The 12,481-nt window shown below is 43.1% G+C and overlaps 1 protein-coding gene and 1 non-coding gene across 2 annotated transcripts; both read left to right on the top strand.

The window, feature by feature from the left end:
- The first annotated feature begins 7,566 nt into the window (after window positions 1-7,566).
- Window positions 7,567-7,640, top strand: TRNAW-CCA (transfer RNA tryptophan (anticodon CCA)). Its single transcript has one exon. It is a non-coding gene; the product is annotated as a tRNA-Trp (tRNA).
- A 2,604-nt stretch (window positions 7,641-10,244) lies between these two features.
- Window positions 10,245-12,151, top strand: LOC141685357 (uncharacterized). Its single transcript, XM_074490465.1, has 5 exons — window positions 10,245-10,315; window positions 10,429-10,655; window positions 11,401-11,568; window positions 11,670-11,746; window positions 11,819-12,151. Exons 1-5 carry the CDS (start codon window positions 10,245-10,247, stop codon window positions 12,149-12,151), a joined length of 876 nt encoding a protein of 291 aa, XP_074346566.1.
- Window positions 12,152-12,481: the final 330 nt, after the last annotated feature.

The raw sequence follows: 12,481 nt of genomic DNA, 5'->3' as shown, positions 1-12,481 counted from the left end.
ACGTAAACTAGGACGGATCACAGTGTTTTTTTGTACTAGTCAGCTTTGAGGTGTCGAGTGAGGGATTGTTCTATCTCTTATGAAAGGGGCCTTGGTGTGCCTTATTATTAGAGAAAAGGGAGTACTATCTGATGCTTCGCTCGATTATTGGCCTATTCCGCTCGATTATGGTCCTATTACGCTCGATTATTGCGCCCTTTTCTTTACTTTTCTTTAGGGCCGGGGATGGGGTTAAGACGCGTGGCGATACCACGATTTAGGGCCGGGGACGGGGTTAAGACGCGTGGCGATACCCGCGAAAAACAAAACTTCAACTATTGATATAATTTTAGTTGGTGGAAAGAGTTAAGGGCCTCTAACGCCTATAAATAGAAGCTTCTTTCAGTCTCTATTAGGCACAAAGCAAAGGGCACTTAGTAGAAGAAAGTAAGTAGCCATGGATCCCAATGGAGGAATTGACAGACTTTCTATTATTTCAAATGAAATCGCACAAGTGGAGGCAGCAAAGCTCTACTGGGAGCACATGCTAGCACTTTTCTGGGAGCATCTGCCTGCTATCGATCCTGAGATGATAGCAGACGCTATGCAACAAATAAGGGACCGCATTCGCGGTCTGGAAGACCGGAGGAGGGCGCTGGTACAAGAGCAGCAAGCACTTATTGTGCAAGCTGCGATAAATCGTGCCAACGGCGGGGGAGACTAGAGGAGTCCGTCGACTCTAGAGGGTTTAAATAAGTGTCTGTAGATGCACAAAGTAGTTTATTTTCATGTCATGTATGGTGGTTCTTTGTCTTTTTTTAGTAGAGATCTACTCCGATGCTTACTGGAGATAGACTCCTACTTATGCTAACTATCTTTGTTTGGTTTTCTTTTTTATGTTTGCATGTATGGGAACCCTAGTTTAAGATGTTTACTACTTATGCTTTTAGAATAATAAAGACTTTTTCGTATAAATGAAAATGAAGTTCTTTCCTTTTATTCTTTCTATAGTGGAGATAGTAGCACGTAATTACAGACATATTATTAAAGTGGTAAGAACGGGTTTCGTTCTAGTGCCCGAAAAGAAGATTCCAAAGCTTTTCCGTTACAGAACCGTACGTGAGATTTTCATCTCATACGGTTCCTCCCTTATGTGCATAATGAAAAGCAAATAATATATATAATCTAAATAATAAGCTTTAAGCCTTAGATCTCTTTCTCGTTCGAGGTGGGAGTAGGCAGTTCTCTAGAACTGGATGTTGAATTATCAAAAAGATGATAGGAAGAAAAACCTGCTACTAGTTTTTTTTGGTACTTGGGAATCGAATTTGAAAGCAATGTCTTTAACTCTTTCATCTATCGTTGCTCGCATATCAATTGCATCGGAGTAGTTTTTAGCTCGCAAGAGGGTCCTCTTGGCAATCTTAATGTCTCCTTTCCTTTGGTCTCCATGGAGAGTGCTTTACATGCTCTTCAATGGTGTAGAGAGGCACAACAAAACCATTCTTGTCAATCACAAGTAGAGTGCACCTGATGCTTGTGAGTGACACAGATAAGTGCACGTCCAATTAAGAATTAAGAATTTCTTAGAATTCATTATTTAAAATAAGCCTTGCCCTCTAGTTGATAAGGCGATCTCTCTCTAAAATGAGTTTGGCAAATCGACCGAAAAATAGAATGAATGATCACAGTGTCTTAGCACCTTTTCTTTACTCGGGAAGAAGGCGAGTAGTTAATATCTTAAATAAGTGTGTTTCTAACGAATGCTAAACCGGCCTGGCGTTGCTTGATTTGATTAATAGGAAAGATGGGAGTTGGAAGAATCCGTTTTTATGAAGAATTCGCCATGCGGGATAGAAACCTAATCCTAATAGGAAAAAACCCATCACTGAACAATCATAGGAATAGAAGAAATAGGGTTAAGACCAAATGACAAAACTCTCTATGAGTTGGGCTACATAAAAGATCCTATTCTAAAATGGATGTAGGCTTAACTAAAGCCCAATGCAGGTTGAACTCTATGCTATGGAATCTAAGCCTCACTACCCTCTTAGGGTGTTACAAGTCATTTTTGGCCTAATGCAAGGCCCCATCTAGATTCAGCTTAGGGATTTATGAGAGATTGATTGATGGACCTAAGCTAAACTTAGAAGATTGAACCAAAACCAAAGCCTATAGACTGAATTAGGAGAGCAGAGGTTTAATCTAAGACCAATAAAGCAAGCCCAAATCCATGCAAGAAGGCCCGTTGATCTATCCAAATTAAAAGCCCGTCAAAGGTGGCTCCTCACATGAAATCATGTAAAGGATCCGAGCCCTTCACATCAAAACGATGTTCCAGCGGTCTCTACCCAAGTAGCTTTGGTCCATGATAAAATGCGTCAGGGTTCAACAGTTGTTGTGGGGTTCTTATTTTACATCCCGCCCCCGATACATGGTATCTCCGTATTGTAAGGATATGAGATTAGAATCATACTTCTGCAGTCACAGCAAGAGCGATAGGGACTATTGGTATAACTTATACTGGAGGGCTAAACGCTATGTAGAGGAGACCGATCAAGGATCATTTCGTTGCATAAGCTTTTTATTGGCTTTTAATGCATGTTCTTCTATCTTGAATACCTGATTGTAGTTCGAAAGAGAATACGATAGTGGAAGAATACGGGCTTTGATCCGAAGAAGCTCATGCTACAGTTTGAGGCTTCGATAGCCTAGATCGCGCAAATGGGGCAGAGATCCTTCCTAGGCCTTATAGTGGGATATCAGCCCAGCCATTGGAATGAAATTAGCTACTTCAGAAGAATATCAAGAAAAGGTTGTTTGCTGTTACCATTAAGTATGCAAAAAACTCCGCAATCTTACTCGAAAGACGTGCTAAAACATTTGTTTTTCCTCTTTCTTAATTAATGTGAAGAAAGAAAGTTTCGGTAGACTGGGCTTCTATATACAGTTGCATAACTAGAACGAAGCACGATAAGCTGACAGCTACACCGACAATGCCCAAAGCTCCTTGGACTATTTAACTACCGATTGATCCACTACCGGGATGGATTCTTCTTTCACTACTTACTGACGGACTTACATCCAGGGAGTGAATTATCTAGGTTAGGTATCCTGGTGGATCCTGGTAGACCGGTTGGTGTTCATCAGTCAGTTTGCTTCTTTCTTTGACTGACATAATTGATTCGCCGTTCCTTCCGATTCAGATGGAGATGCATAATCTTCTTCTCTAGCTACAGCTACCCTATGAGATCGCTTGCACAAGCTTTGGATTAAACAAGATCGGCCATAGAATCGAAGAAAAGAATGGGGACATAGCGAGAGAGTTGAAAACCTGATGAAGCGAGATGAAGCAGGGCCTAGCGATAGGGCTAAGAAGAAACTGAATACTGATGAGCAGTGCATCAAAGTCACGCTGCCAGACAGTACTACCTTCTACAGCAACTAGCAATTACAGAACGAGGCCTCTGGTGAGGGTTTTAAAACTGCCGGTGTCGTTAAAGCGCAGTAACGAGAAGTTTTTAGATAACAAGATATCCGATACGTAAGATTTCAAGTAAGCACAATTAGCCGTAGAATAGAACTCTGATCGTAGAGCACTGAACGCTACTACGCTTGCTCGATTTGACCCCATAAGCGGGATCACCACCCAATAGCATGTTGCCGCCAGAAGCAGAACCCCGTATTTCTTCTAGAGAATCTCCTAATTGGCCCAGAGCAAATTCTTTAACCAGAAAAAATTACTGTAAATAAGCTCATCCTAGGCATAAGCTCTACTTTCTCTCTCTTGTGGTTGCATCTTGTCTAGCAGGTGAGGAAAGCCTCTTTTAAAATATAGATATCACCCTTATACCCCTTATAGAGTAATAGCCGGCCCATCTCTATGGTCTGGAAGGAGTAGTTTTCCAGTATTTACATAGAGTGTGTTGTTTCTATACTATATTAGGTTGTTGGGCCAACGTGGAGTATTCTAGAACTTCTCCACCGTTGTAAAATCCTAAATCCATAGAGTGCTCCCTCGCTTTATATTATGGAAAAGGCGCATAAATTCTATTTTTTCCTATTCTCAACATTAAGATGTTGCGCCCCTATCAATGTGAATTGATAAATCCAATTTAGGGAAACGGAAATTCCTATTAGATATATATAATACTGAGTCAACAGGAGAACTACCCCTATTCCGACTTTGAACAGGCTTCTTTCTTTCTTTCTAGCCTGTTCGTTTTGGCCTCACTCTTTCATGGGGGGACCCCGATTAAAAAAAAAGAACCTATAGGAAAACAAAGGGGCAACCTCTAGGGTTTTACAGTTCATGGCCTGTGTTCACACTCACGCATCATATGCGGGTGTGGTATGCAGCATGGAGGGTACGCCCTGGGGTGAAGTTCTTTGATTATGCTCTACTGGGCGATTACATTGTCATCGCGGATCCAGTAGTCGCGAAGTCATATCTTGAGGTTATGGAGGGATGTAAGGTGACCATATCAAAAGAAAAGTCCCTCATCTCTAACGTGAGTGCTCTAGAATTTGCTAAAAGATTTATGGTCTATTCTATAAGGTTACACTTTACTTTAGTCCTGTGTCCCTTCGGGTTCTCCGTACTCTCTCTTCTGGAGTTTCCACTTTCCTGTTTTCGGAACTGCGAGTAAATTTGCTGTGTTTGTACAGGTTACGCGGCGGATCTTATAAGGTCTACTCACGTCAAGGTCTTCCGGCATCTAAATGTTGGAAGCGCCATTATCTCTTAATGTTTTCGCCGACTGGCATACTTCCTTTACCATTTAACCTCTATATATATAGAAGGTATAGTGTATATAGCTGTTGATTACTTATTCCGGGTACGGACTTTGCCTAGTTTTAACTCCTCGTTCTTAGCCCGTTCACGAGCCATACCCATGACTCGCTCACTACAAAGGTAGACTCACTCTAAAGATCCTTGTTAGCTCCTTTAAGTAAGGTAAAATCCGGACAGATCTCTCAATCGTCGAGGGCTTAGTCCCATCCACCTTGCCCTTGATCGAAACTTCTCTCTCTCAACTTGAATGCTCTAAGACAAAGCAGTCCTAGCAGCTTTCCGCCATCCCCGAAGTCGTTACTTTAACCGCAAGGAGGGGAGGTCAAATGGGCAGTTAATAGCGATGGCTTCATCCACTCCTACTATGTGTATGGAAGTAGGTAGCCTGTTCAGGAAAGATAGATGGCTTCTTGTCTTGTAAGAAGATGATCTTGTCCTAAACGAAAGGGTAGAACCAGGTTCACCTCTATTTAATGAACCAAGCAAAAAAAGTAGTAAGGTAGCGGTTCTTTCTTTTGAAACAAAGCAGGCGAATAAGTCTATGTTATATTGGAAGATCATTATGTTCCGGCCGGTGCCAAGGAAGCGAAGAATGGTATTTCATAGTCTTACTCAGAGCGGGCACTATCCGCATTGTCATAATCTCTCAGGGACTAGCCTTTTATTTTTTAAATTCTATATTTTTTAAATTCTATTTTGCTTCTATGATGTCTTTAACTTTATGCTATCATTTTAAAGCTTCACGAAGAGTGTTAGCCCAATAGTGCATTTTAGGTCAATCCCGAGCCACACCTTAGGCCGCTATCTCCCGACTGAACTATTGGTGGGAGTAAAGACTGCTCTTTCAAACTTCATCCAGTTAATCTATCTCTGTCAGTCTTTGCAGACTTCCTTACTTATTATCCTCTAACTAAGACAGGAAGAACAGCTATCACTAGGACAGAAAGTCGGCACGCATGCTTGGCACGCTTTATATGCTCCGATCTGGGAAGATGAAGAAATTGTTCGCGAAACAAGACTCATTGGCCGGCCTGGCCTTCCCTAATTTTGGTAAAAGGCGGATTCAGTTGTCAACTGTCCCTATCGGAAATAGGATTTGACTACGGCGGATTCGAGCCATAGCACATGGTTTCATCAATGGTTGTTGAAGGACTATTATGACCTCACTTAGAATTTCGTAAATAAAAAAATAGATTCGTCTTACCGGGTGTGATTGCTGCGAAGAAGAAGCTCCTTGTATAATTGCGTAAGAGAATAAAAAGAATCTTACGCCCAACAACTCCCATGCCTTTCTTGGCCCAACCGGCTGGCGATTTCCGACAAGTCTTTATGCATTTTTAGAGCAAGAAGCGGAACTACAAGAAAGCTTTCTTTATGGATAACCAATTCATTTTCAAATATAGTTGGGAGACTTTACCCAAGAAATGGGTAAAAAAAATGGAAAGATCGGAACATGGGAATAGATCTGATACCAATACGGACTACCCATTTCCGTTGTTGTGCTTTCTTAAATTGCATACCTATACAAGGGTTCAAGTTTTGATCGATATTTGCGGAGTTGATCATCCCTCTCGAAAACGCAGATTTGAAGTGGTCTATAATTTACTGAGTACTCGGTATAACTCACGCATTCGTGTACAAACCAGTGCAGACGAAGTAACACGAATATCTCCGGTAGTCAGTCTATTTTCATCAGCCGGCCGGTGGGAGCGAGAAGTTTGGGATATGTTTGGTGTTTCTTCCATCAATCATCCGGATCTACGCCGTATATCAACAGATTATGGTTTCGAGGGTCATCCATTACGAAAAGACCTTCCTCTGAGTGGATATGTGGAAGTACGCTATGATGATCCAGAGAAACGTGTGGTTTCTGAACCCATTGAGATGACCCAAGAATTTCGCTATTTCGATTCTGCGAGTCCTTGGGAACAGCGTAGCGACGGATAATAAAGAATCAGAATAGGTCCAAGTCCAGGGGACAAATTAATAGGAAATGCTATTTGGCTTCGTAAGAATAAGAATTAACTTCTATGAAATGAAAGAGTTTAACGGGAATTGTCTTGATCGTCGGATATCATTGATAAAAAAATAGGAAGAAAGTGTTCTCGAACGATTTCCTGCAATTCCTCCCAGTATGGAATGAGTAAAGAATCAAGCTACAAGTTTCGATCTATACGAAACGCACTTGTTTTTTTGATTTCGGTTTCATTGATAGCAGAATATCCTGACTCTATAGGGGCGCTAGCGCTTGACTAATAGAATCTCAAAGGGGCCTGAATGAAACTTAACTTAATAGGCTGCTACTCTAGGCTCGCTTCTTCAAGCTCCGCCCCTTATTGAAAAATTGAAAACGGCCTAGCTAACGAGCAATCTTTCTAAAGTGCTAACGCGCCTTATATTAGAATCTTAGTAAAGCAACCTTTCGCGCTAGGCGCTCACGTTTTTTGTCTGGATGGAAGCAGGCGGCAGGGCTTGCTTAACCGGATACACGGAATTGGGATCTCTGTCGCATGCAAATCTTTCTATCGGGAAAGCCTCGCTTATTCAAAGGGCTAATTCTTTATGACCCTTTTTGCTCATAAGTAAGCATTGGTAGGAGCGGCGGATGATGATTTTGAGATTAAAAAAAAGACCAAATTCCAAAAGAAGAAATAAATGGCAAGATCCATTGAGATCGATTCAAATTGGGCATACAGAATCTTTTTCATTTTATGAGACTATATGCATGCAAGATGTATTGGGGGTTCAAAAAGAATCCTTTTCTTTACAGTCGTATCTACTGTGATAAGAAAGCGCTCTTAGTTCAGTTCGGTAGAGCGTGGGTCTCCAAAACCTGATGTCGTAGGTTCAAATCCTACAGAGCGTGATTCCGTTCTTGTTAGGTCTAATTACAATGAAAGAACTTCACTAACTTGAACAGCAACCTTCATTTTACTTCCTGCGGGTTCAAGAAAGGAGGAAGTCAATAAAAAAAAAGAGATGTTAATTAATCAAAGGTCCAACTGATCGCCGCGTCTGTATTGTAAATATGCAGTTACGAATAATCCAAAAAGGAATAGGAATTAGACCTAACACGATTCCAAATAAAATAGAAAAACTTCAATCATTTCAATTTGTTTGAAAGGATAAAAAAGAAAACTACGACTAGTCAGGAATTGCGAAGAAACATCGTAAGTAACAATAGTGCAAATTCCGGGTGACTGGATCGCCCCGGCAGTGGGGTTGCTCTAACTCAGATGACCCCGAGAAGCGCAGCGCTCCATGATCCTTTTGTAGGTGATGGGGCAGAGCAGCGGTCCCAGGCCTCTCTTGGCAATAGTTTCCCTTTCTTATCTTCTACCTTGATGGGTGGGAGAGGTCACCGAATTAGGATATCACTACTAGCACGGACTGCGCAGGAAATTTCTATCCTATAGATGTCTCGGCGCTTTCATTATCCTTTTCTTTATTTTTGCTTTCCCTTCTTGATCTCCAAGTCTGTAAAAAATTGAATAGGAACTATGTATGTTAAGCACATGTTGCAGCCAAATGGGCTTGTAGGAACATGATTTCTGGATGCTGGGAGATGGACAGACCAGACTGCATAAAACTACTGGAATGGAAAGAAAGAGAGGGGAAGAAGCGATTCGTTAAAAAAGGGATGAGCTACCCGGATGAACGAAGAGCTAAAAGGAAGACACAAAGTCCAGTGGCAGAGCGGCGATCAGCCTTTAACTAAAAAGCTTGTCCAATAAGTGGTTCTGCCGTGAGTGACTTCGTGAACAGCCGCCTCATATCATAAATAGTGTAAATTTACTTTGCCCGGCTCGCACAAATCGAAGTAGCGAGCATGAGAAAAAAGATTTGCAGCTAAGCTAAGGCCAGAGCCAACCTCAGCGAAAGAGTTTTAAGTCATTTTTCCTATTTGATAAGGTTCTTACCGGGGTTAGCAGCCTTCTCGGCCCCTCTTATGGAATTGCTAAAGAAAAAGGTGACAAAACAAATAGGAAGAGGCCCATCGACAGGCCTTTGCGAAAATAAAGGAGACCTTAGCGAACGCCCCAGTGATGATGCTCCAATAGCAGGAAAAACAAACAATATAGATAGCCAATGCTACTAGGGGAATGCCCCTTAGATTAGTTAGAACTGGGAAAAGTAGTTCTGGCCAAGTCTTTCTACCAGCCCCTTATTCAAGAAAGTCCCCACTCGCTGATCTCTGCGGATCTATTGACGGAGGGGATAACAAAAACTTAAAGGGGCTTGGCTTGGTTCACCCTCTCTGGTACATCCTAGGACATTAGAGTGAGATGTCGGCCGTTCCCGTTCCACTCGCGAGAAAAGAATCTTTACCCACCATGGACTGGGGGAAAGAAGAGTGGGTTAGTGGGCTTCTTTCACCAGTTTTCTTTGAGCGTTTTGAATTCAATAAATAAGCTCGGGGCCCCTCTCTGATAAGGAAGGAAAGCTAAATGCAAAGAAAAATATAAATAAAAAAGGAGTACAAATCACATAGCGGAGGTTCAGATTCATCATTCTAAATGGAAGACGAAACAACTTAACCCTTAAACCAGAGTTTTCCCTCGAATAAGTGGAAATACATTGGAAATACATACACCGCCGCCTGTAACAGGATTGCTAGTTGGCCCACTTTTAGCGATATCCCTTTCAAGCATGAGTAGGACTTCTAGTGTTGGGAAAGTCATCCTTGGCATAAGCTCTACTTCGACTAGCTTGAACGACGAAGCTTGGCATTAGGAAGAAAGAAAGAAGAAAGAATAGGCTGTGATGCCGAAAGAGGCATTTTTACATTTGATTGAGAGATGTGAATCATGGCCCTATAGCAATGCAAACTATACTGACCACACTAGGGCAGAGGGATATAAAATGGTTTAGCATTCGTTAACATAGAGAGAGAATCATAACCAGAAGTCTTTTCCCAGGAACGATCAGAAGGATGAAATCCAAGCAAGCAATTGGTTGGAAAGTGTTGGTTCGATCCCAACTCGTGACTGTGCTACAAAGCATTAATGAGAACAGATAATACCTTCTTGTGAGCGGGGAAAGCTATAACATAGAGCTCATACCAGATAGACCCTTCCTTCCAAGATCAGCCGGACGACACTTCAAAGGTACTTGCTTCCCCTTTTCTTTTTACCTTTAAGCTTTCCAAGATGATAGCCAATGCTTCTAATAGCGGCGGCAGCTACTATGTGAGTTTCGGACTGTGAGTCCAACTGTGGCTACATCGAAGAGTTTGGAAAGAATTCGGGAACAGAAGGACTCGTGATTCTTCTGAATAAGGAATTTTACCTCAGAAGCCATGACGCCCCGGGGGAAAAGAAGTAGGAGACCCCCTTCTTCGGCGTGCATCGGGGTGATCATTAGGCCCGGGATCATTAGTCTTTGACATCAAAAGGGTGCTGGTTCTGACAAGGCGATCCCCCCTAAAAGTAGCACCGAAACGATTCTGCTTGAAAACCTCTTTTTTAAAATGGAACTTTCAGCGAGAAGATATCTGGTTGATAAGACAAGACAGACTGCCGGGCCTCCTTCTGGGGCCCCGTTTTACCATAATAATCTTCTTCTTTTTATGAAGAATATTACAACAAACCAAAGAAAACGACCTTAGAATTGAATGTGTTAAGCCATCCATATTGTACTTTACTGTTTGTCAGGCTAACGCTTACCTTCCCGCTCTCAGCCAAAGCCGCCTCCCTTTACAATAGCGAGACTCCTCCAGTTGTTCTCCAAAAGGGGACAACAAACGAAGCCAGACAAATCTACGTTACGGTTGGAAGAGAAGGGGAACTGGCCACGGAATGGGCGGGGAAAACCTATCGTGTGGAATATGAATTCATCCCCTCGATTTGCTGCGCATGCGGTCGAAAGTCTGATAGCTTCGGCTAGTAGTTTAAAAGCGATGTTTTAACTTTTAGTTCCTCTTTAACCAAAATCGGGAGAAAAAAAAGCCTAGCGCGCAGAAAACAGAGAAGAAGCAGGGGCCAAGCAATCCACCGATTCGGCTATCAATCATTTACTTGCCTTGGCTGCGTTAGGATAGGACTAGTGGGCCAAAGTAGAGCTTCAAGCATGGCTATCAATTTCACCTATATTTTTTTGCGGTGGACCTCGAACGAGTCCCAGCGCCCCCCGCTAATCCATTAAGGATATGTTCAGCTTTCTACCTTAAACCGTGCCCACCCACTAGCGTACAACGTTCTGTTGCTTGGTCGGTCAATTCTGTCACGCCTACACAAAACAGCCATCCTGTAAGGTGCCATTGCCGGCGGTCTTTGTGTGGTTCAGCTTGCTGTTTTCCCTTCTTTTGTTTAAACCATGCGGGGGAATCATTCTTTCAGAACCTCTCTCGGAAGAACGAATTAGGACGGTCTGATGTTTTGGACTCCGGAGAAGATTCTGGACAGAGGCTAGGGCTACTTCCTTCAAGATACGAAACGAGCAGCCGGAAACGGCTGTCCCTATTGTATTTTAGAGGAGAGTGGGCTAAGAATCTGACCTTTACTTAGAGAGGGGCAGCGGTACCACGCCCTTCCGTGCTCGTAGGTGAACTCCCCTATGCATCCCGACTAAGGTCTCACAAACGTGCGCTTCCCTTATGCATCCAGCCGCTTCACTAATGTGAATAGGTTATACAGAAGGGTGGGTTGGTTATATACTCTTATGCGCGTTCCTTTTTCGAACCTTTTGGTATGTATTGCCCCCTAACTATGGATCAGATCCACCAGACGATAAACTAAATTCCGCACTGCTGCTGAGTCGTCGGACTTATCCACCAATGGATTCGTGGAATTTATGTGGATTGCGTTGGGGGAAATCTACCAAAGCTAGGCAGATAGATAGACTCCTTTCCCGCTGCTAAGGGAGAGCAAGAAAAAAAGTATTGTTTTTGAACCAGCGCCCCCTTTTGGGTATGCAGGTACTAAGAGTCCTCTCACTACCAACCAGCAGACATCATCTGGCTGGGTCTTGCCGGTATCAACAACGAAAAAAATGGAAACAGCAACTCACTATGGCTCTTGGGCCCAGACAACGTCCTAGGCGTAGGGGAGATCGGAGCAACAGGGAACGCCTAGACGACGTTTTTCTTCCTGGGCTGCAGTAAGTAGATCGAGAGGTCGTTCCGCCCCTTGTCCCCGAATATGGGTAATATGTTCTCATACAATGTTGCTCCAATCTGACCTAGCTGGCAAGCGATCCCAGCTCGCGACAGAGAACAAGACAGCAAGCGAGCGTACCTCTGTTCGCTTCTTCTCCACCAAGCACGGAAGTTTAAGGATAACTGTAGGTCGGTGGCTACCTAAGGAAACTCCGATTCGATCCGCCCCCTGGCTGGGAGGCATCTACCTCATCCCGATCACAAGGAGAGGTTCACTATGATGGGGGTACTTTTTTCCCTTCCGGAAAGAATGAAATGCATAGGGGACCATCCTTTTGTTGCGGCATGCTCCTCAGATTTACGGATTCGCAGGGGGCGCCGCGGGCCCTACTTAGTTGACTGACAATGACAAAGGCTTGCGAAACTAAGTAGGGCCTTTTGAATTGAATCTTAAGTAGTCTATCAGTGGTGCAAAGCGGCTTTGCCCCTTTTCAGTAGAGGAGCAAAAGGTTAGACCTTCGAAAGTCAGCGAACAACGGTTCTTCTATGTAGGTATGGGGTTCCCCCTTGACTCTCCTAACGTCGAGCTAAGTGACTTCGTAACCTTTTCG

This window comes from Apium graveolens, chromosome 9, assembly GCF_009905375.1.
Source record: "Apium graveolens cultivar Ventura chromosome 9, ASM990537v1, whole genome shotgun sequence".
NCBI classification, from domain to species: domain Eukaryota; kingdom Viridiplantae; phylum Streptophyta; class Magnoliopsida; order Apiales; family Apiaceae; genus Apium; species Apium graveolens.
This window is presented reverse-complemented; position numbering and strand designations above follow the sequence as displayed.

Bases quoted from the DNA above. Each gene is read 5' to 3' on its own strand.
- LOC141685357 (XM_074490465.1), top strand. From the start codon at position 10,245: ATGGAACTTTCAGCGAGAAGATATCTGGTTGATAAGACAAGACAGACT. The intron at 10,316-10,428 runs GTTTTACCATAA...ACTGTTTGTCAG, and splicing joins GGGCCTCCTTCTGGGGCCCC to GCTAACGCTTACCTTCCCGC. The intron at 11,747-11,818 runs GTATCAACAACG...TCCTAGGCGTAG, and splicing joins CATCTGGCTGGGTCTTGCCG to GGGAGATCGGAGCAACAGGG.